Source organism: Pelodiscus sinensis, chromosome 17, assembly GCF_049634645.1.
Source record: "Pelodiscus sinensis isolate JC-2024 chromosome 17, ASM4963464v1, whole genome shotgun sequence".
Lineage (NCBI taxonomy): Eukaryota > Metazoa > Chordata > Testudines > Trionychidae > Pelodiscus > Pelodiscus sinensis.
Genome location: NC_134727.1, coordinates 13,982,486 through 14,006,806, shown reverse-complemented (window position 1 = coordinate 14,006,806; position 24,321 = coordinate 13,982,486). Strand labels below are relative to the sequence as shown.

Below are 24,321 nucleotides of genomic sequence, written 5' to 3'. Positions count from 1 at the left end.
AACTTTCCTGATGTTCAGTTGATCAGAGAGGAGTTTATTTCCTAGCCTTTATGTAGTTTGCAAAGAATGTGAAGGTTCAAATTTTATTAGAAAAAAATCCTTAAAACTCTGTCTCCTTCCCTCTGCCCAGACTCCTGACATTTCTCTAATGTCATTCACAATGGTGATATTTACACTATATTATTTCTTTGAGTCTGATTCAGTTATTTTTTCTCATTTCAGCCTGGCAAACATGTTCACAGTAGAAGCATGTCTTATAAAAAACCAGAAAGACCTGGGTAGCAAATTGCCCGAGAAAAGAGAATACACTACTAGCTATGTAAGTATACATTAATCTCCATTAAGACATCAGAATATTGGACAACACCTAGATTTTCATCAAGTGTTTTGAAGACTTAAGCAGGGATGTTTTGCCTTCTGCACATTGGTATTAGCAGACACACCCAATCTTTAGTTAATTATAAGTTTCATTTTAAACAGTTTCTGTTATCTGATGGTAATATCTTTGCTCTTTTGGATTCCCAACTGTTAATTAGGGATGCAAAATCCAGTTTAATTGGTTAACTGGTTAAAGGGGAAGGTGGGCAGGGATTTTGTGCCAGCCTGTCTGAAGTGGCCTCCCCACCCACCACTGGGCGGGGCAGCCTCCCTCACTAGAGGCAGGGACTACACTGGCTGGGCTGGGCAACCTATGTCTGTGGTGACTGCCAAGGCACCCCACAGGCAGGGACTGCTCCGGCATCCCAGTTGCAGTAGCCCCTGCCTGTGGGGCATCCAGGTCCACTGCAGATAGAGGCTGCTCCAGCCCCCACGAGTGATCATTCACATCCCTACAGCTAACCACTTTTGACTCCCATCTCTTTGGTTGTGTAAAACAAGGTGAGTAGCTGAACTCATGTGTGAGACACTTCCTTTTAAAGTCTGAAGCCGGACTGAACCCTAAAATAATCAAATCTGTGCTCAGGAATCTTGGCTGATAAGCAAGAAGTTCCCAGGGAAACCAGTGAAACTACCTTTTAAGGAGTTCACTCAAGTCTCAGACATTTATGCTTCTAAATGCTAATCAATTTAAATACAACTTCTGTGTCTATTGTCATAATGAACAGGCACATCAATTGGTAGTGTAACATTCTTAGTTTATTTTTCTTATTACGGAAGTAGCAAGGTATAGTACTGGAGGCCAGTTTACCAGGAAGGACCTGTATTTTGCTAATGACTGTGCACCTATTAACATTAGAAATGCTTGCTGTAACTATGGTCCTGATTTTTCTCTCTTTTTTCATACTATAAATCAGTTGTAACGTCACTGAATTACACTGATGCAAAACCCACATAGATGCAGAAACATGCACAGTGAATTTTTGGGGAAAACAAGTCAATTTCCCTTTTTCATTGTTTTATAGTAATTGGTTTCAATACAGGGATTCTCAGCTCATGCAACAGCTTAAATGAATATTGCTTTTAAATTATATCAGATTTTACATATTTAAAAATTGCTCTCCTGTGTTAGGTCCACTTGTATTTCCTTCATCAACCATTTCACCATCCTGCACTTAACAGAAGAAAAAGTTAGAAACTCTAGGGAGCAATCTGCTCCTATCTGTATATGTATTTCTGTAGACTTTATATGAGCTGGCAGAAAAATTTGCTTTTTGCATGCTTTGACTTTAGAGGAGAATTGGAAGTATGTCCAGTTCTTATAAAACAAGGACAATCACACCACATGCCAAACAGATTTTTCTAGTGCTCTCCTCTGAAGTACAAGCATGGTCTGTAAGAAAATATAGGACCTTTTAAAAAAAAGACCATTTATATATCAATGGTCATTTTGTAATGTAAAGAACATTTTTAGTAGGTATAAATTTAGCAGCTTTCTGTGGCATTATGCATGACAACAGTCTTGTGATATTTCAAGTACATCACACATCCCTAGAGATGCTATCTAATTTATAATGGTCTAACTATAATAGATTGTAGCAGTCAGAAAAGGAATTGGTTCTGATTAAACGAGGCACTTCAGTTCATTTGTCTTATACAAAAGTCCTGTGGAAGCTTTAACTTATTTTTGGTGAGATGGAAACATGGGGATGAGGAGGAGGGATTTAAAAATAAAGAAACAAGAGTGACAGCTATTTTGTCTCTCTCTTTCAGATAAGTCAACAATTAAAAGAAAGATACTGTGAATGCAAAAGAGATAATAGCAGAATTTTTTCAGCAGGCTAATAAATAAAACACCTTCCCTTCAAGTGCATAGCATATGGCTTACTGCCTATGGAAAGACAATGTTTCATTATAATTGGTGCAGTTGAAATACCTGGAGCTACACCTGCAGAGGACACCAAAACTGCTTACCTCAGCTTTTTTTGCAAATTAATTAATTGCCAACAGTTTTCACAGAAGCTCTTTATTTTCAACACATATTCATTATTTCACACGATGCTTGAAGGTGTATAATGGGTAGTGACACATCTACACAGAACAGTGAAGGCCAACCTAGGCTAATCATGGGCTGAATGAGTGGCCCTCCCTTTGTCAACTGTGCTTGTGTACCTAGAATTTGCACAGTGTACCAATTGAACCATAGCAGCACTTTGGTTGGATGCAGAGGGAGCACAGAACTCTCACAATGTATGAAATCAGCACATACCTCCCTTCAGGTGCCCTTTCTTTACATGCATGGCACTTTTGTAATAGTGGTAGGGAAAAAAGACCTATCTGGACAAAAACCAGAAGAATCCAGAAACCCTATGCATGGGAAACAGTAAACAACATATATCAGGAGCAATACATAGAAATGCAGCCCTTGAATGACAGGTTGCCCACCACAGTCATGGACTGTATCATTTCCCCTTTTCCCCACAAATCTAATTGATTGAAAATAGATTTTACTTGTCCACTGAGGGTGCTATTGACTTTACAGCTAAAGAAAAAAATGTTATTTTTTTTCATCATGACTTAAGGCATGCAGGGCTTTTATTTAAATATTTCAGTTTAAATAAAACTGGGCTTTGGTCACTCAATTAACTATAAAAGGTACTATTACAATTATTACTGCTTAGAATCCCCAAAGAGGCCACTGCTCTTGAGATTCTTTCATTCTATTATTGGGTCTTGGGAAATAACCTTTTTCACCACGTTCTTCAATAATTGCAAGGGTATATTATTTTGAGATGGACACAGAAATAAATGAGATACAGATGCCAATATGTGGTTAAATATTGGAGGCCATAATTTTAAATAACACTTAATTGGAGTGAACTGCCCCAAACTAGCTGGTGAGGTTGTTGTACAGGAGATTTCAAACTGCCAGCCATGTGTTATGATGTACTATGATGCCAATGGTGAGAGTGAAAGTCATGCCTTCAAATGCTGGGCTCAATGCTTATATGTAGCAAACTTTTTATTTTATTTCGATCATCATTCTTATTTTAATTAGGATCATACAGTCAGAGATAAAATACTCTGTGATGAATGTGAGCAATCAACACCAAACACTGCTCAAAAAGTAAACAGAGTTCATTAAAAATAATAAAATGCCTTCTCATAAATATGAGAAAAAAACAACTGTAGACATAACTTTAACAAGAACAGAGATCAATCCCATCTAATCAAATATTTGTTAGAAATCATTCACTAAGTTTACCAGGTACATATCTGTTGTAAACACTAATGCAGAGTGTGACAGCCCTCCCCCATACTTTATTAAATTGACTTATGGACACAAATACGCATAACTCCAAGATGCTTTGGACAAAATACCTCATGTAACCTAATTGTACATCTTATTTTGATGTATGTATTGTTCTTGCTTGCAATCTACTTTGCTCTGCCTGTTTTCACTTGCAACCACTTAAATCCCACTGCTTGCACTTTTATTTACCATCAAGCCCAGTGTAAATGATTGCTTACCTGGGGGAGCAATCACGCTGTACATCTTCCTTTCATTGTTAATGGGGGCTTACCTGAATAATTTATTCAGGGTTCTGATCCCATTTGGGGAGTGGTTTCCCTGGAAGCTGGGCCCTGTAGTTGGCAAGAGTAAGTCTAAGGTCCGACACTGGTTTCTCAAAGCACAAAGGACACCACACAAGTATCTGTCAAACACAAGGGCTGCGTCTACATTGGCATGATCTTGCGCAAAAGTGGCCACTTTTGTGCAAAAACATGCTGCCTGTCTACACTGGTGGGGAGTTCTTGCGCAGGAACACTGACGTTCTAATGTGTGAAATCAGGGCTTCTTGTGCAAGAACTATGATGCTCCCGCTCAGGAATAAACCCTCTTGCGCTACTGTTCTTGTGCAAGAGGCCAGTGTAGACAGGCAACACGAATTTCTTGCGCAAGAAAGCCCGATGGCTAAAATGGCCATCAGAGCTTTCTTGCGCAAGAGAGCGTCTACACTGGCACGGATGCTCTTGCACAAAAGCACATCTCTTGCGCAAAGGCACATGCCAGTGTAGACGCTCTCTTGTGCAAATACTTTAACACAAGAACTCTTGCGTTAAAGAGTATTTGCGCAAGATCATGCCAATGTAGAAGTAGCCAAGTAGTTTATTTCTTGACAGCTAACAGTTGTGCCCCATAACTGGAAGAACAATATGACAAAGAAGCGGCATATCTTACATCCTTTCCTGCAAGCCTGGAACCCCAGGTAGGTTACGGACGAAGTGGGAGGTTGTCTCAGCTTCCGAGGCGCTGGTTCCCAAAGCCCATCGGTGAGGTCCAATTTGCTAGGCTTTGAGGCAGCCTTAAATACAGTTTTTCCTCCTTGTTTTGCAGTTTGGAAATTTCCAGGGGTTACTCATTACGTGCTGACGTAGGGCTTCGCTGATAGGGTATGTCTACACTACTCCGCTAGTTCGAACTAGCTGGGTAATGTAGGCATACCGCACTTGCAAATGAAGCCTGGGATTTGAATTTCCTGGGCTTCATTTGCATAAGCAGGGAGCTGCCATTTTTAAAACCCCGCTGGTTCGAACCCTGTGCAATGAGGAGTAACGGTAGTTCAAACTAAGAAGCCTAGTTCGAACTACCTAGTTCATGCCCCATGTAGCTGCGCTGCACGGGGTTCGAACCAGCGGGGTTTTAAAAATGGCGGCTCCCCGCTTATGCAAATGAAGCCCGGGAAATTCAAATCCCGGGCTTCATTTGCAAGTGCGGTATGCCTACATTACCCTCCTAGTTCGAACTAGGAGGGTAGTGTAGACATACCCATAGTTATTGTTCTGGTTCTGTTCTGGATCTACTTGTTCTTTGGCCCTGTTTACGTAATCAGTACTTTACGGTAAACAGAATTGTTTATGCGTTCTTGCCCTTTACCCTTATCTTATACTTGTTCTTGCTATACTGGCAACAATGCTTATCTTAAAAGGCATATGTTCCCAAAGACTTGCTTCTGGCTCATCAGATATAGGAAAAAGGGAAAGGGGGGAAAGAATGCAGGCCTCACCGCCCCTAAACTAACACATACAAAGTTCTTCCGTAATTGACCCCTACAGGCCCAAAATGCATTTTCCTCTAACCTGAAAAGTTTAAATGTCTATTTTGCTCCTTGGGCTGGGAGCCAGTAGTAATCTCAGGTCTATGCCTCGGCTGGGGAGACCAAGAGATTTGGCTCAGCAGGACAGGGTGGTAAGAAGCCCCAGAGAGCAAAAAGATGAGTGTAAGTGGCTTTGTCAGTACTCTGGGAAACTTCCGCTAAGGTGTCTTCTGTGACCTCACCCTGTCACAGTGGCGCAGCGAGTAAGGTAACCACTCCCCAAATGGGATCAGAACCTCCTCCTTTCCCATATTTTCATTTCATTAGAATTAAAGCCTCCAGTATAAATGTCCTAGGGTATTGAAACAGAGCCAAATAAGTTCTAATTAAAGTACAGATTTTTATATGCCATTGTTTCCAGTTCAGTAACATGCAAAAATATAAACAAGATGTTCCAGTTTACAGCCTAACAGATGGGTCTAGTTCTTCTAGTTATTATTTTCCTCCATTGATTAAACTGTTCTGACAATTTTCATAATAGTTGAAAAAGGTGGCTTCTCAACAAAATGTCTGGTAAGATATTTCGATGAAATACATTGAGCCAAATCTTATTTATTGAAAAGAATGGGATTTGGCATTTTTTTAAAGTACTGCAGAATATACAACACATGTCCAATGAAGGGGAAGTCAGATGAGCATGTGCTGTGTGTCCTTCCATTACATCGACAAAAATAGAGTTAACTAAAAATGGCTTCACTCTCTGAAGACTAAGGAGTAATATGGAGGATAGCAGATGCTGATTGGGAGAGATGCAGTTAAGGGTAAAGGAAACATTCTTTACCTCAATAACAACTTGTACCAATCTTCTTAATCCAATATGATCTGTGAGAAAAAGTTTTTTTTTTCTTTTTCCCCCACCTTTCCTTCTTTGTTTCTTCCTCCTGGAAATTGTTGTCTGAATGTCATATTAAGTCAAACTTGTTCAAATACTAGATAACTATCACTAGATAATGCAGGCAAACAATGTCAGACATGGTATAACTTTCTTTAGCCTGATTTGGAGACCTTTCTGAAACCATTTCAGGTGTGCCCAATTCACTGGAATCAGCTAACATCTTCATGCTGAGAGTCTAAATTCATAGCATCAGGCTAAAGCTAAAACTACAAAACGTGGTGTCAAGAAATCTATTTATTTTGAATGGAGAAAAGAGAGAGAGAGAATAGAGTTTAACTGTCTTGAGTCAGACATTGCTTACAAATACATTGTCTACATTCCCCCATACTGTTTTCTGCCATTCCACTTCCATCTGTTCTTTTGATTCTTTATATTTCAATCCCAATCTTGAAAAATGATGATCATATTGTATTTACCAAGCTGTGGTGAGCTGACTTTACATTAGATATTGGGAACTAGATGGAGATTAAATAAATTTGATCAGTGATCTGAGGCAGATTTCAAACAATGTAATATTTCCTCCTTGGTTTGATCCCAGCTATGCAAACTTGGGAGAATAATACATTTTGTCTTTTTTACTGGAGCACTGTGGCTCAAATGTATGAAAGGAAAAACAATCAGTCCTATGGCACCTAAGGCCTGGTTTACACTACATTGGAAGGTCAAAGTTAGATATGCAACTCCAGCCACATAAATTATGTAGCGGGAGTCCACATATCTTACATATTTTTTCCATGCCATCCACACAGTGGGAGGCCAATGGGAGCAAATGCTCCCGTTGGCTTCCCTTACTTCTTGGTGAGGAGCAGGAATACCAGCGCCAATGAGGGTGCCCTCTGAGTTTGATCTAGCAGGTTTATACTACACCCATTAAATTGAACCCCAGAAGGTCGACCTAGAAGATCTCTTCTGCATAGTATAGATGTGCCCTGAAGACTAACAGATTTATTAGGGCATTTGATGAAGAGAGTGCCACAGGACTCCTCTTAGTTTTTGCAGACTAGCACATCTATCCCTCTGAAACTTTTTAGTAAGAAAGAAAGCATGCTCTAATTTTGTATTGTCAGTGGCCATTGCAAGTGTGTATATTTGGAGTTTGCATAGGCACATGCACATTTCCATACTCATAACTCAGGTATATGCAAACTGTGCACATCTTTTTAAAATATGACTCTCTATTTTATACCATGAAATACATGAAGATGGGTGAAAATTATTCAATTAATTTGGGAAACTTGAAACCTTTTCCAGACATAAGCGCTCATTGTTTTGTTTTGTTTTTATTATTTTGCTCTTTCATCTCTTATTACGCTCATTGAAAGACAGATTGACATACAAAGCTTTTGCAACAAAATACCATACTTGATGATGCAACCAAATTTGTCCTTTTCTTGCTGGGTGGCAGTTGTACTGTGTGTAGATCATTGCATTGCTACTATCAAAGAGCATATGCAAGGATTTAGTTTTACTCTAATTGGTGCTGCATTGTTCTCTTGTGCCTCTTTGTGATCTGTTTTACTCTGCAGTGTATTCATGAATGTTAATGTTATAAAATTGAAAAAATAACTGATATCAAGGCAAAGGTTATTATTCAGAATCTCTATATATTTCAAATCTGTAAATTAGTATTTTTTAACTGGTTTGTGTGAGCTGAAGTAGAAAAAAGTAAAAAATTAATTGCACCTATTTAATTTAAGCATTAGTTTTCATGTACCCTTTCAAAGACAGTAGAATAGCATTGTTGCACCAAAAACATGTAGACACAGATTACATGGCTTTTCCCTCAAAGGCTGTGTCTACACTGGCCCCTTCTTCGGAATAGCCATGCTAATTTAGAACTTTGGAATAGGGAAATGCGTGGGGGATTTAAATATCCCTCATGGGATTTAAATAAACATGGCCGCCACTTTTTTTCCGGCTTCGGGAAAAGCGCGTCCAGACTGGCGCGATCCTCCGGAATAAAGCCCTATTCCGGAGGATCTCTTATTCCTACTTGAAGGGCTGCTTGAAGTAGGAATAAGAGGTCCTCCGGAATAGAGCTTTATTCCGGAGGATCGCGCCAGTCTGGATGCTCTTTTCCGGCTTTTCCCCACGCATTTCCCTATTTCAAAGTTCTAAATTAGCATGCTATTCCAAAGAAGGGGCCAGTGTAGATGTAGCCCACGTGTTTAGTAAGAAAAAATAGCAAACCTCACACGACTTCCCTTTCCTGGTTATGTTCTTTAAAAAAGAGGAAAGTTTAAAGATCGCAGCTGGGACCATTCCATTAGCAATTAGACTGCCAATGAATGCACCATGTCTTGGTGTGAAAACCTGACATAAAAAGTGAACAAAATATTCTTGCCCATGGGATGAGCAGTATTCTAAAGGCTCACCCCTGAAATATAACAAGTGACCACATTTCCATTGACTTAAGTGATTTTCATCAGCTGAGTATCTGGCCCTTTTTCTGTATCTATTCACCATTTGTTAATTTATTAATTACTCTGATTAAAAAGCATTCTGCTCCTCATGTCACCCTCCCTGCAATGTGCTTAGGAGAGTGCAGGTGAGTACAGCTCTGCCTTGAATGACAAAGTTTGTCATAAAATCAGGTATAGGGCTGCTCTAAGGCAGTAGCTCTCAACCTTTCTCAACCAGATTACTGTTCCCGTTTTCAGGAGTCCGATTTGTCTTGTGTACCCCATCTTTCACCTAACTTAAAAAATAACCTTCTTGCTTACAAAATCAGACATAAAAATGCAAAAGTGTCACAGCACAGTGTTAATGAAAAATTGGTTACTTTCTCATTTTACCATATAATTACAAAATAAATATTGTATGTACATTTCAGAATATAGAGCAGTATAAACAAGACACTGTCTGAAACTTTAGTTTTCACTGACTGGGCTAGTGGTTTTTTTATGTAGCTTCTTCTGAAGCTTTCACAGCATCTCAGCCCTCTGCTGTAGATTCAGAATGTTGCGGTTATCAAAGAAAACAAAATCCTATTCTCAGCGGGTAAAATTGCAAGCAGTTAAAGGAGACATGATGTTTAATATAATATGCAACATCTCTTGAGAAAAAGAAATCTCTTGTGGAACTCTGGACCCTCGATGACTCCCAAGCTGCAGTAGCAATGCTCCATTGGAGCGGTACTACCAAGTCTTTCCTCCACTCATGGCTGCTCCCAGGAAGAGGTCTTCAAATAAAAGATTACACATCTGCAGGCTATAATCACTGTATAAGTAAGATACATGATCAGATCCCAGGTACTCATCCCTCTGCTTGGACATTGAAGCAAGCAACTGACCCATCCCTTCTGTGCTGGAGGGGAAGATACACATGCAGGTGTTTAAGGTCCTCTTTAGAGATATGGATCCAGTTTTGCCAGAACCATTAACTTCAGTGGGAATACTGCTGGAATAAAGGCAGAATGAAAACTGATGCCCTCTAGGTGAGGGTAGTTATCCATTGAAACAATATACACCAACAGTCCTGGTTGATTCTCCATCACTGGCAGTTTTTAAATCAAGCTTGGATTTTTTTTCTAAAAGATATAGTCTCTGAATTATTTTTGGGACGCTATAGGGCCTGTGTTATACAAAAACAGTAAGATGAGTGATCACAATGGTCCCTTCTGTTCTTTGTGAGATTTCATTCTACATACTCAAAATGTAAACAACATACATTCCCAACATTACGCCACTACATGTACATTCTCTTAGGTTTTCTTTATTTTTTTTAGTTCAAGAATTACACACTAGCCAACATTATTATTATATATTTACATGCTGAAACTGGCTGCAATAAGTTTAAATTCAAGAAAATATCTCTTATGTGCTACTCATTTACAATCATCATTTTACTACCTCATTTATCCCAGAGGTTAGCAGTCCTTTTGAGAAAGACATGAAGATCTGATGCAATGATATCCAATAGTATTTTGCATTTTCTAGCCATTGGAAAATGTGCATTATGTGCATTATAAGAAAGGCTACAAGGTCATTAGTAAGGCTGATGATTACTACATTATGAAGTAAATAGTACTAAGTAAAAATAAGATAAATCAGAACTGTGCAAAGACAGTACTAACAGAACCATTTAAACACCCATGCAAATAAAAATGTGTAGGAAGTCAAATCATAGTTAGCCTGTTAGAATTACTTATGTTTCAAATGTCCACATGATCTTTAACTCAATCCATATGATAGACCATAAGCAATACAGCCTGGTGAATATTTGTCAAATGGCAGTAACAGTAAAAACATACAAAATGTTATCAAATTGGAATAGATGATCTCATGGCTGAGAGAAACATTTAAAAAAATAAAATGAAAGTATAGCTAAAATTTCCAACATTTCATATTCACAGTCAAAGCACTTACTAAAAAAAGTCATGTGAATACATATGAATGTGTGTCTTGCATATAGTTGTGAGATTATCTATTTCAATTTACAATTAATTAATGGATATTTAAAGTGTTATTTTTACAAAGTAGAATAGGGCAGTAGTTTAAATTAACATTCCATTTGCTCCTTAAAATTTTTGACAAAGTTCCTAGTGCATTTTGTTAAACTTTACCTTTGGTGTTAAGCAGTGATTTATTAGTTTTCCCTTTTTAAACAATTTCTGGAATGAAGATTCTTTGGCTTTGGGGAACTATACTATCTAATGACAGTCAACATGCTTTTATTTTAAAGTCTACTAATACATATCATACGAGAGACATTTCAGGAACAGGCGCAGTACTGAAATCATTATGGGCTAGATTCTCTTTTACACTAATATCCCTTCAATCAACTTGTGAGAATGGTATAAAAGGGTGTTAGTGTAAATGAGAATCAGGTCCTACCATCTTAATGTTAATCTGAATACTGAGTGCTGAATTACAATCTTCTGATGCTTTAATTTTTTAACCATACAAAAATAACCTGTTATGCAAACAGTTGTTGCAATGACTATTTTACACTACTTTCCTTGAATTTTTGTATTAAAACTCTTATCTCAAATCCAAATCTGTTTATGCAAAAGGGTGTTTAAATTACTCTGATAGAGCACTGCAATTATTGTACTTAGTAAAAAAAAAGTCACTAAACAATTACTGTATCTATTGACTGCTCATTTACAGCTTATTTAGATATTTACATTTTATTTTAGGACACATTAACCTAAACCATAAATAGAATCAGCTTTTTGCCTTACCATAAAGTACAAATTAGAAGTTAAAAATGTTTAAGAAATCTGATAATATTTACACAAGTTTAGCTTAATTAATGGTTGCTCACATTATATGTTCTATATACACATAGCAAAATGTTATGATGACTACTGTTATAATATTGTACCCTGGCCACCCCCACCCTCCCTCCCTAGGTTATTTTTCTATAAATATTTAATATTTTTGCTTTTTTCATGGTATCAATAGGACCTTTTTCTTATTGAAAAGTTACTAGTGGACAGTGTTGTTATTTAAAAAAAAAGAGAAGAAATAGGCAAGCAATGTGAGGACTAATCTAATTTCAGATGCGAGGAATACAGTACTATCATAAATGTCAAACTGTGCAATGCTTCATAAGAATTATATGCATTGATTTGCTGATATAGAAATGCTCAGTTACCCTGTATAGTAAGATTTTTAATACATTAATTTGCTTCCTCAAAAAATTATTCATACACTGGTTGATGATAGAAACAAAATTCTTATTAGCTTATTCCTTTAACACACCAACATATGAATATGTGTATTTATACCATGTGTATATAAACACATATGCATATATAGACATATATAAATATATTTGTCTACATACACATACACTTGTATAATGTTTAACATTTATTTATTTCTTTTATGTTAAGTACTGTGTTAATTATGGAATTGAAACACAGTTTAAAAAGATATTTGACCTTTCGTTTGAATGCACACTTTGCTTAAAATAAATATAATTTGTTCCCTACGTATAACCCCGCCCCTCACTTTCTCTATGCATTGTGCTTTTGTACCTGACACATTGTATGTCCTTTGTATGAGAGTCTAAAAACTCTCAGTATTTAAGACTCTGGTTCTATCCCCCACTCTTCTCCCACTGGGAATGATAAAGGAAATAATAAGAATGACATTGCTTGAGTCTTTCTTCCTAGTTATTAAACCACAATAGGATAGAAACATAACATTCCTTATGCAAACAAAGAAATATGTTGCATGAGTTTTCATTTCTGAAAATGCATATCATACTTACTAGCAGTCATATACAGTTTATATTTACATATTGATCTCAAAGATATCATTAATTAAAACTGTGCCATATTATAGTCATAATTTGCCCATGAATTTCTCAAATATGAAAAACACCTTAATTGCTGGCTGTTCTTTATAATGAAATAACAACACATGTATTTCTAATTATATTACAAACATTACCTAAATTATAACTTTAATATTTTAGCTAGTGGATCTAACAACAGTGAACAAAAGTGGAAGGGTTTGAAGAATTCTTTTTAGGTAGATTCTAAACCTAAAGCTAGTTTAGTTAGCCTGATTTACTCAGAGGATAGTATACATTATAAAAAGCACAGCTGTTGTATGCTGGCATAATTTATCACTTTAGTCACAAGTGTCCCAAGAAGAGGAATAATGACTTACACTCACTTGGTTCTCATTTTTCCTTGCCAGGATTTTGTCAGTCCTCTTCCTCTACACAACTACAACCTCCTACCCTATTCACATCACAGATACACATCTATATTAGAAAGGGTCTTCCAAAAGTTTTTGTACATGCAATTAGTAGCCATAAGGAAATTAAAGTGCTACTTTCTCCTACTGATACATCCTTCTCATTGACACCTGAGTAGAAACCAGACATTTTCTCTTACCTGGAAAATAGCAACATTAGAGAGTATTATGGCTTGCACTATAACTTCAGATAAATTAATATGCAGTACTAGCATCTGATCTCCATAGTTTTGACTACAGCTCCCTGCTAAATTAATGCAGAGAGTAAACATACTCTCTACTAGGTGTTATATTTGAGGCATATCTACCATCTGTGTGCACTGTGCTCCCTGTATTCAAACTATGTTCCATGAAATACAAGTGTTAAAGACTTTAAGTGCATTGAATGAAAACTGCGACAGCACCGGGTTATCACAAAGTGTTCCATACATGAAAATAGACTTATAAGACTGTTACCAATTTGTGGTGTGGATTCGCTCTCAAAAATTCAGGACGAGTTTGAATGATTCATAGAAATTCAGACTTCAAATGCATTTACAAAAGCACATTGCTCTGAATTGTGAAATGCTCTGAAAACATGGGTGAATGCCATGGAAAGACTAATCACATGTTCAAAAGCTTGATTCTACATTCAATTCAGGTTTGAACACAGAGGCAGTAGTGAGTATCCATCATTCCCCTGAAGAAGAGAGTTGTGGATGCTCAAGCACATCTAATTTTCAGGTTCTTAACATAATAAAACTTCAAGTTTTTTTCTCTATTTCTGAGGCAGAAGCCAATGATAATTGGAAAAGAAGTAAAAAAATATGGAGTACATTTGGTTTATTCATTCTCAAAGTTGTTTCCCTTCAATTATTTGTCTTTCCTAAATCCCCCTCTATAGAAATGTTCAATTTTTAAAAGGAAAGAGAAAACATCTATTTCTATTAAAAATGTTAAGGACTCATTCTTAAAATCACTGGCAATTGAATACGGAAAACAGAAAACATAGCTATAAGTTTTCCTCTAATATGTCAGAAATACTACTACTCAGAGCATGATGGAATTCTGTAAATAGTTGAGAGGTAGTATAGATATAATAGGGTGTGACTAGTACTATCATAACTATTTTCTGCTAAACATCAGAGTGAATAGTTCTGTAGAAGTCATTGGTGTTTTTTTCTTATTACTATCATCATTTTTTATTTTTCATTAAAGCGGTACATTTTTTACCTTGCCTTTTCTACCTTCACTGCTTTGAAATATTTATCCTATTAAAATAAAATTACATGGAAGGAAAGACAAGAAAATACTATTTTTAAAAAAGGCCCGCACTTTCTAAGGCCAAATTGAATGTTGCCAGTTTTTAAAGGAAACCGTTAGACAATCTGAAGCAGATGTAAGCACAGTAAATAACATAAAGGCATATCTACCAAATCATCTCCTTTAAAATATCATTTCATTTAAAAAAAAACCAATGCTTGTTACTGTCTAGTCCAGCTGGAGAAAATATCCTATCTGTAAATTTTCTGTTGAAGTTACAAAACTGGAATGTTCTGAAATCTAAATTCATCAAGCAGCTAAAATATTTCCCCCCATAATTATCTGCTGTCTGAATAACTCTCTTTAAATTGGATGTTAGATGCTAAACATAAAAGTGATTCTGAGGTGTAAAGCATGAAAACCTACAAGCTTGAGAAAGAAAATGCTTAATTCCATACGAACATTTTGGACTAATACAGGAACTATGACTGACAACATTCATTTGTACAATATAATTCTAGCATTCCTTTTCTCTGGTGCTGCATTCTTGAATGGTTGTCACTTGTCTCCCTTCTTCTATCTTAAAAGAGCAGGGCACAAATGGTTTCCATTAGCCATCTATACAGTTGCTATTTGTTCAAGCAACATTGGCACTTCGGACAAATGACTGAGCGTATCAATGTGGCCATTTAGGCTATGATAGCTTGGCCCATCTCTAACTCTGATATCCATACTTCTTCACAGATCAAAAGTACAATGCATTGTGACCATGAACTTATGCCGACTCTTTCCAATACAAAACACTAGTGTTGCTTAAATTTCTGGCCAAACTCTTGACTCGCTCATAATATCAGTCAAAGATTTAGTTAATCTTTCAATAAATAACTAACCACAATTACCTGACTACTGCTTAGAAAACTTTGACAACATCATGATGAAGGTGAGATGATAGGCACTGCTTGTTTTCAAGTTCATACATTTAGAAGATAAGTGTATATATGTTTCATAAGCATGGTAGCAACTTAGTACACTCTTCAATCTAGTTTAGATGTATGTGTATTAGATGTGCATTTTCACAAAGAAATGACACATGCTACTGTTAAAACTCAAACCTGTCTCCCAAATTTCCCTTTTGTATAGTTTTAAACTCATAGGAATGTTGAAAAAATGGCCCGAATTAAATTTTTGCCTTCACTCTTCATATACACCCACATTTTTAAAAGGGAGATAATGTTTCTACTGTAATTAAGAATGTTTATGACTTAGCAGAAGCAACCCAAATGTTACAAAACAGACCACAGAGTGCACCAGCAACTAAGGTGTTTTAAAGTAACTTTTGTCCTGAATAGAATTTTTCTAAGTCCCACCTTTGGCTGTACAACCAATTTAAAAAGAAATCCAGTTCTTGCTTTCTGTGTGGCTTTTGTTTTTTAGTTCACATAATAAAGCCAATAGACAATATTGAAGAAGGAAAAAACAACAGGAAAGAATATGCGTGACCATCGATCTATGGCATTTACATCAGTCAAGTCAGGGATGTTAATTTTCAGTTGAGAGGCACGTCTCCGTAGCCTACTTTTCTTTTGTGCCACATGTCGCTCCAGAGCATTGCGACCAAAGCTGTGTCTGGGCAAGCCAGCTTTCCGGTACTGGATGCTTGAAGTATCGTAGGCCAGCATAGTGCTTCTAGGGTCTCCAAGTCCCATAACAGCCTCAGAGGCAGCCATCTCATTTTTAATCTCAAGTGTACTCAACAAAATATTTTCATGAGGATCCATCTGTAAGATATAAGAAGGAAGGCTTAGCATAAGGGAAAGAAAATCCCCAAAATTTTCTGAGGATCGGACAAGAAGCAATGGGCTTAAATTGCAACAAGGGAGGTTTAGGCAGGATATTACAAAAAAAACTTCCTAACTGTCAGGGTGAATAAACATTGGAATAAATTGTCTTGGGTGGTGGTAGAAACTCTATCACTGGAGATATTTAAAAGCAGGTTAGATAGACACTTGTCAGGGATGATCTAGACAGTGCTTGGTCCTACTGTGAAGGAAAAGGACTGGATTTGAAGACCTCTTGAGGTCATTTTCAGGTCGAGGATTCTAGGATTCTGTCAATTATAAACGTAGTCTGCACTGACAAGTTTGGAGCTAATAACAATCCACTGGATGCCGATCTATCTAAAAAAGCTTCTACCACTGTCCTGAAAATACAACCATTACAGTATTTAATGTCATTCCTTTGTAAATGTTAAGAGTAATAAGGCCTGTCCTCTATGTTTGAAGATATTTTATTTCCTGAATCCCAGATTTTGAGATCAGAGGTAATACATATATATGTCCCAGAATCACTGGCCACTTCCTAATTCCACATGTCTAGCATACGCCTCCATGCATCTTGAAAAAATAGGGTACTGCCTTTATGCACACATATCTGGGATTAATATAGTGCTAAGGTGTTTTTGTTTGTTTTTTTACTTCCAAGAAATGCAGCCTCTGCTTTGTCAAGACCTCCAAATGTGTACAGCATAGGTGAATTCAACATTGCTATACATAAACGTGAGAGCATGCCCATGAGGCTAAAGTAACCGTGATTTTCCCCTCCATGATATTCAGCAGTTTTGTAAGCAGATCATTTATGAAACCTTGAAATTCTAACACAACCACTGATTACTGGGAGAGAAAATTCTGACATGCTCTATGTTATATCTAGTCTCCACTCTCCAATGCTCATGATCTTCATAAGAACTGTGCATGTTAGGACATTTAATCAGACCAGAGCATTGGCAAGAACAGAGGGCTGAATTTTAGAGGCAAGAAAAAACATGCATTTATTTCAGAGTGTAATCACATTAAAGTTAGTTGCACATTCATTTCAATATGTGGTTAATCACTTTTTAAAAAACTTAACTCAAGACAAGTCAATAAAAAAGTTTGCAATAAAAAACATTAATGTAATGTTATTATTAAAAGCCTTAATTACACTAATATAAATCTGTAGTGCAACAATGACACTTAAAACTTTTAAAAATTTTTCTAAGATCAATATATAATCTTACTTAAATTCCTGTACTTTTCCCATCAATTCCCATGTAGCTATTACAAGAAATAGTATTTTGAATTATGAAAATACTGAGGTCAACTATTGGAAAATGCTAGATAACTAATTAAGATAAATGGCAAGTTAAAAGCCTTTTTCAAAATTTCATTTTCCATATTGTCTACTCCGGATATGAAGGGTAAAAATCTGATCCTAACTGAAGTCAATGGGTGATTTGTCATTCAACCCAATAAGGGCCAGTATTTCACCAAAAGACTGAATGAGAGTCAGTCTTGGCTTAAAAAGGAAGCTAGACAACTGTATATTGACAAGAGTCTACTTTAGGAATGACATTGGCTTAAACAAATTTGGTCAGAGCTGAAGTTCTTTGAGACTGAACTGACTGAAGAGTTTATCTGCTCTTTGGCTCACAAGGTGTTCTATAAAGAACATTATAGAATATACTGTATATGAAAATACAAATATAGGAAAGATTTATTCTAGTCAAAAGGATTTGGAACTAGATATGCTAGAGTAAACAGATATTAACTTTTCTTCACTTAATTATACACACACACACACACACACATATATTTCTGCATCTTCTAAGGCTGCTGTTGACATATCATTAAGATCACTGAAATGTTAGCACGAACCTAGTAAATAGGGCATATACATATATCAGACCTATCAGGCATTAATTAGTGGATTAGTATTACTAAATAGAAAGGAAGTAGTTGTGAGAATATATTTTGCTTCAGATCCTTAATTTATTCAAAATTCTGAAGTAGCCTGTGGGAATAGGTGTCTTCTGCACATATTACATTTGGCTAAAAACAGGATGCTGGAGAGGAGATTTTGCAAAAACCTTGACAGCTTTCCTGAAGAAAATTAGAAGTAACCCAGAATACAATAAATTAATTCTGGGTAAACCTTCAAGTGGCTGAATGGTCAGAGAAGCACACAACAGTTTACATGCATCTCCAGAAGCAATCTGACCTTCCCACACCTGGAACATTTGGCTGAACATCTCTCAAGAATAACATCATTTATGGTATTTCAGATCTTTCGCTTCCAATCCAGGAAACACAGAGGGTAACCTAACTTTTGAACCTCAGAAAAGGTCAGAGGTTGTGATATTAGAGAAAGGAGTATCATTTGAACCTACAGGTTCACCCAGACCTAAATATAATGTACTTTTGTTACTGAATTGATGTTTGAGATAGAATGATAATGAACCATATGTACTATACACAGTGCCTTTCATCCAGCAGGATACCAAAGCACTTTACAAACTTTAGAAAGAAGAATCACTTCACAAGTCAGTGAAATATAATCACCTGACAGGTGAAATGTGGTGACTGTCTACTGTCTATCAGTGCAGAACAACACACTTTATTTTAATACAGGAAATGAAAAATGCTGTAGCCAATTGAAACTATGGGGTGGGTGGGTGATGGTGGGAAGGTCAAATAAGCACAACATAATTACAATTTGGCCAGGATGCTTGGGGTTGTGGTGCCTACTTTAACAAAATGTGCCATAGGATCTTTAATGACCATACATGGTCAGGACCTCAGTTTTAAGTCTCTAAGGATAAAAACATTGAAAAACAATGAAAGATACCTTTGTTGAATACATTTCTGGACAATGATATGTGCCAATTATTCTTCTGTCCTGTAAGTTAATAAAATCAAGACCAGTTTCCTTAGAGATAAGGTAGCTATTATCTTTCAGTAAAAATTAATGCACTATAGGGTATTAATATGATATGCATTTTCATTTAAAGGTACAGGGCCCTCTCAGCCAACAACCAGCGTAAGTGTATTGCGGCTTTAGAGGTGCTATTTATTACTGCCTTGGCCATGCCACCGTAAGTAACAGATTATGATGTAAATGTATTTTTTCCTACCGGTCATTTTGACCTAGGAAGACATGATGATATGAAAAGAATCATAGAAATTATTCTTGGGGGAAGTGGGCATAAAAGAGGTTTCAAAGGTGGTAGGAGAAGGTAAAAATATTTTGTGTTGAATGGTTGTTCAACCATACAACATGATTCCTTATGGTGAACAACAGAGGTCATAATGAAGAAATTCCTTGGGTGGAGGGAGGGGAAGAGGGAGGATGTGATAATGATGAAAAAAAGTTGCAATAAGAACTATGGAAAGAAAAGGTGAATTCAGAAATGGAAAAATGGTGCCTAGAGCACAGCACACATCTAAGAGTTTTTATCACCAGTCTAATGAGGAGGATGGCAAAATAAAAGGCATAAATAATATTCACAGTGCATCCTATTTGATCTGAGAAAAATGACGCTGGAGCCCTATAAGAGGGTTGCTGATTTTTTCTGATGACCTCCCAAACAAAATAAATACACAGAGAAGAGTGTTTAAATATCACCATAATATATTCTTCCTGCTATACAGAAACTCTAAATTGATGGCTATCTAAAGAAATCCCTGTTATACTTACCAATTATCCAATGTACACTATCATAAATTTACAACTTCTACATTCCTTCTAATGAGTAGACACATCTAGGAAGATTTACTTCCATCACTAATCACTCCTCTCTTTGGATGGTAGTAGGGAATCAGTATCTTGATTTTGCAGCATTATCTCTTGCTGTGTTCTACATTTACTCAGAAGTATATTTGTAATGGATAACTTAGCTACTCAAAACACATATATCAATGACATCTTTATTTTCTGGTATTCAAACAAAATTTTTGTTTAAACTATATAGTATGGATATTTGACTGAATATTTTAAACACAGCATGGCAAAGAAGAAATGTATAAGGGAGATATGATGGCTGGTATTTCTAACTGTGAAATCTGGGTGAAATAAGAACACAGAAATTATGCACAATTTCATTAGGTAAGGTTACCCCCTGCTAATGCCAGCCTGGTTCACTCTGGCAGGACAGGAAGAGCAGAAATATCTAATTTAGGCTTCATCATTTACATATATTGTAAGCAAACAACTAAGAGTCAACTCACTAAACTGGAACTGAAAGAAATATGCATTGGAATGGCATACCTACATCAAATTCCTGGGGACATAAAATTATCCTTCTAGAAAGAAAACTACCTGAATCTTATCTACAGGAACACCATTGGCTATTAAGGCATCAAGTGTACAGGAAGGAAGGAATACGGTATGGAGAAACTCTCTATATTCACTAGGGGAGAAGTCTCTGTAGTAATCCAATTTTACTCTTGAAAGTATTCAGACAATTAATGGTTTACAAATGGCAGCCCAGCTATGTGTAGCTGTTCTGGAATGGTAAATGTACTATTAAAACTAAACATAAATACAGTTCAAAATGCACGGTCAATTTTTCAAAATCTCCACATATGAAACTGTGCCACTAACCATGCACATATTCATTTGTGTCCTGACAAAAGAAACTGCTTTACTTTCAGAGCTGTAGGAACTGCTCAGAAAGAAACCTGACATTAAGCAAAACTCTTGAGAGTTCAGATTTTTGTAACAACTTGAAATAAACAGTTATTGTGAGAAAGTCATGAGAAGTAATTCTTCCATTCTACTTTGTGCCGATTAGGCCTCAATTGGAGTATTGTGTCCAATTCTGGGCACTGCATTTCAAGAAAGATGTGAAGAAATTGGAGAGGGTCTAGAGAAGAGCAACAAAAATGATTAAAGGTCTGGAAACCTGACTATGACAGAAGACTGAAAGAACTGGGTTTGTTTAGTTTGTAAAAGAGAAGACTGAGAGGGGACATGATAGCCCCTTTCAAGTACTGTACCTAAAAGGATGTTAACAAGGAGAAGGAAGAAAAATTTCTCCTTAACCTCTGGTGATAGGACAAGAAGCAATGGGCTTAAATTGTGGCAAGGGACTTTAAGTTTGTACATTATGAAACATTTCTTGTCAGGGTGGTTAATTCTAGGGAGGTTTTGGAATCTCCAATATTGGAGATATTTAAGAGCAGGTTAGAAAACCATCTCTCAGGGATGATCTAGATGGTGCTTGGTCCTGCCATGAGCAGAGGTACTTGACCTGATGACCTCTTGAGGCCCGTTGTAATTCTAGCATTCTATGATTCTATGTGGGTGAGACTATGTAGTTAACCCAAAGTAAGATGTAAGCAACATGGGCTGAGTTATGATTTCAGTTAATTTTGTTTCATTTCATGCCAAGATTGAAACCCAGATTCATCATGATTTCTTTCAGGTTATTGGGTTTATCTAAGCTATAAAACTCAAAGTAAATTAAAGGGGTTTAACACAGAGAGATAGGAAAACAGAAAGGAAACTTAAAAAAAATGAAAAAAACAAATGTGAACCAAGACACATTCCTAATTATATGCAACAAAATTCTCAGGAGCCTAATTTCACCCTCAAATGAGAGTCACTTTATGGATTTCTGTGGAAATTGTGAATGTGTACAAAATCTGTCACAAAAGCTTCAGTATTCTGAACATACAAAATGACTATGAACCAGAAACAAAAAAGTACATGGTTTTTAATATCCACTGCACAGGCACAGAATTCCATGCCTTGAAGACTTTTATTCTGCAACAGTTATTCAGGAAAGAAGGGGAAAAGGGGGAGGTTTTGGGCATGAAAATGAATGGAAGTTAAAAACTAAAACCATAACAAACTCCACATTTTCATGGATGGACATGACCCTATATTCCCTCATGTTCCTTCATGGTTTGTGCCAAACCCCTCTGAAGTCAATGGAAAGACTCACTGATTTTGAATCAGAACCTGAATTTGCTCTATAACTTTCAATGCGGAAGATACTATTGCGGAAGGCCAAGAGATGTGATTCTTGGTCTCCTTATATCGAGTCTCAATCCCCAGTCTCTAGTTTGCAGCAGTCATTTTGCAATACCAGTTATCTTTTGGGATGTTAAAAGTCAACCACTAAACATCTAAAATAGTAATAGAAATATAGCCGTGTTAGTCTGGTGTAGCTGAAGCAAAATACAGGACTATGTAGCACTTTAAAGACTAACAAGATGGTTTATTAGATGATGAGCTTTCGTGGGCCAGACCCACTTCCTCAGATCAAGTAGTGGAAGAAAATAGTCACAAACATATATACCAAAAGATACAATTTAAAAAAATGAACACATATGAAAAGGACAAATTGTTCTGAAATGTGATTTGTCCTTTTCATATGTGTTCACTTTTTTTTAACTGTATCCTTTGGTATATATGGTTGTGACTATTTTCTTCCACTACTTGATCTGAGGAAGTGGGTCTGGCCCATGAAAGCTCATCATCTAATAAACCATCTTGTTAGTCTTTAAAGTGCTACATAGTCCTGTATTTTACTAAACATCTAAATAAGCTTTACACTGCAGAGCCCACAGTGAAGCCTTTCTGGGAGATGGATTGCTGGCCCCTGCTGGCCCAGCTCCCAGGGAGCAGGTTTCACTGACCTTCTACAGGTGAAACTGCCTCCAGAGATCTGGCTGAGTATAACCAACACCATTAACCGATAAGCATCAGGTTATCAGTTAAATGGTTAGTTGATTACACTCTAACTTCCCTATTATCCTACCCATTTCCAGGAGAAAATGGACACATGCACTTGAACCAGCAAGTGGAGAGAAGGATGAGGAGTAGCCTGTATAGATTAAATTTTGCCATCCCTATTTTTATCCAGGGAAACTTTATCCCTATCTTATTCCATAGCAGAATGGAAGGAACTCGGTATGTGAACAAAACCTTTAGATTGTGTGGTCATCATTTCCACGCACAAACTTTAGTTGACTATACCCCACAACTAAGCCTCTGAATCAGGAAACCATCCCAATTCAGGACAGATGCTTGTTAGATATTATGAATCCTCAGGGGAAGGAAGAAGGATTCATTAGGAGAAGGAAGAAGTTTTACGAGGCAAAGCAAGTAAGTAAACACAGAGATGAGCTAATACACAGGAAAACAATAGTGAATGTATTTCAGCTATCCCAAGGAATAAGCTTACACATATATAACAATTTTTTAATCTCTGTAATAATATTTGGCAAAGTAAATACCTTTTGTGATAACCCTTCACCCCATTTTAAACTACACTGTAATTTAGAAACCTAAAAATATGTAATTAGAAAATGTAATTAGTCCTTCATTGATCATGTTTAAAGGCAATCACCACCTCTTAACAAAATCTGAATGCAGAGAAAATGAGAAATCGGTAAAAATATGACATTATAAACCACCATAACTGAAGTGAAAAAAGATTCTTGACGCTTACCGCAAATCAAACTGTGAACCAATTTTTCTCAAATGAGCACACACCATAAATACTTTTTCCCATTTGGAAACTAATCTGAAGATTCTGAAGTTTAAAATTGGACCTGTCTGAATAATTTGTATGTTTTTAAACTGGACACCTTTTTTCTTTTTCTTTTTGCTATTGCAGCTGTTTGAATGGTCGCCTGAAAAGCCAATTATGCTGGAAATATTTGGTACCAATATGAAAAGATCTTACACCAGCCTTTGGAAATAGTTGTGCTTTGATACACACGAGACAGTCAAAATAATTCTGATAGTTTTTTGCATATCTAGCCCATTCTCAAAACAAACTCTGGTAAAATGAAGACAATCTATTTTTCCTACATGGAATCAAGAAAAATATACGAAGTGTTATGTGGCACAAGGGCATATTTAAACAAACTTGAAGATAAGAAACTAAGGATAAGATTGCATGACACCTTACATTGATTTTCATACTATATAATTGCTGGATTTCAGGTTGAACATTAGGATTTTTGAGATTGTCAGTTATAATTCCTTGTAGACCAGCTCAAAGATTAAGGGAGGCACAGGGATCATTGGCCTTAAAGAAGTAGTATTAAAGAATGCAAATAATATGGGGTGAAATTTCTCTTGATGTCAACAGAGCCAGATT

General features: G+C 36.6%; 1 protein-coding gene across 7 annotated transcripts in view; it reads right to left on the bottom strand.

The window, feature by feature from the left end:
- Nucleotides 1–9,729: 9,729 nt before the first annotated feature.
- The window catches only part of GABRB2 (gamma-aminobutyric acid type A receptor subunit beta2), a 395,901-nt gene continuing 381,309 nt past the window's right edge, over nt 9,730–24,321 (bottom strand). For 5 of the 7 annotated variants that reach the window (XM_014580642.3, XM_014580644.3, XM_025178486.2 and 2 more), the window contains 2 exons: nt 19,053–19,103; nt 9,733–16,168 (listed from right to left, as the gene is read on the bottom strand). In XM_014580642.3, coding sequence (XP_014436128.1) covers nt 15,821–16,168; nt 19,053–19,103 — 399 coding nt within the window. In that variant the 3' untranslated portion in view covers nt 9,733–15,820. Of the gene's footprint in view, nt 16,169–19,052; nt 19,104–24,321 lie in introns of all 7 variants that reach the window. The other 2 variants (XM_014580648.3, XM_014580647.3) reach the window with 2 other exon arrangements.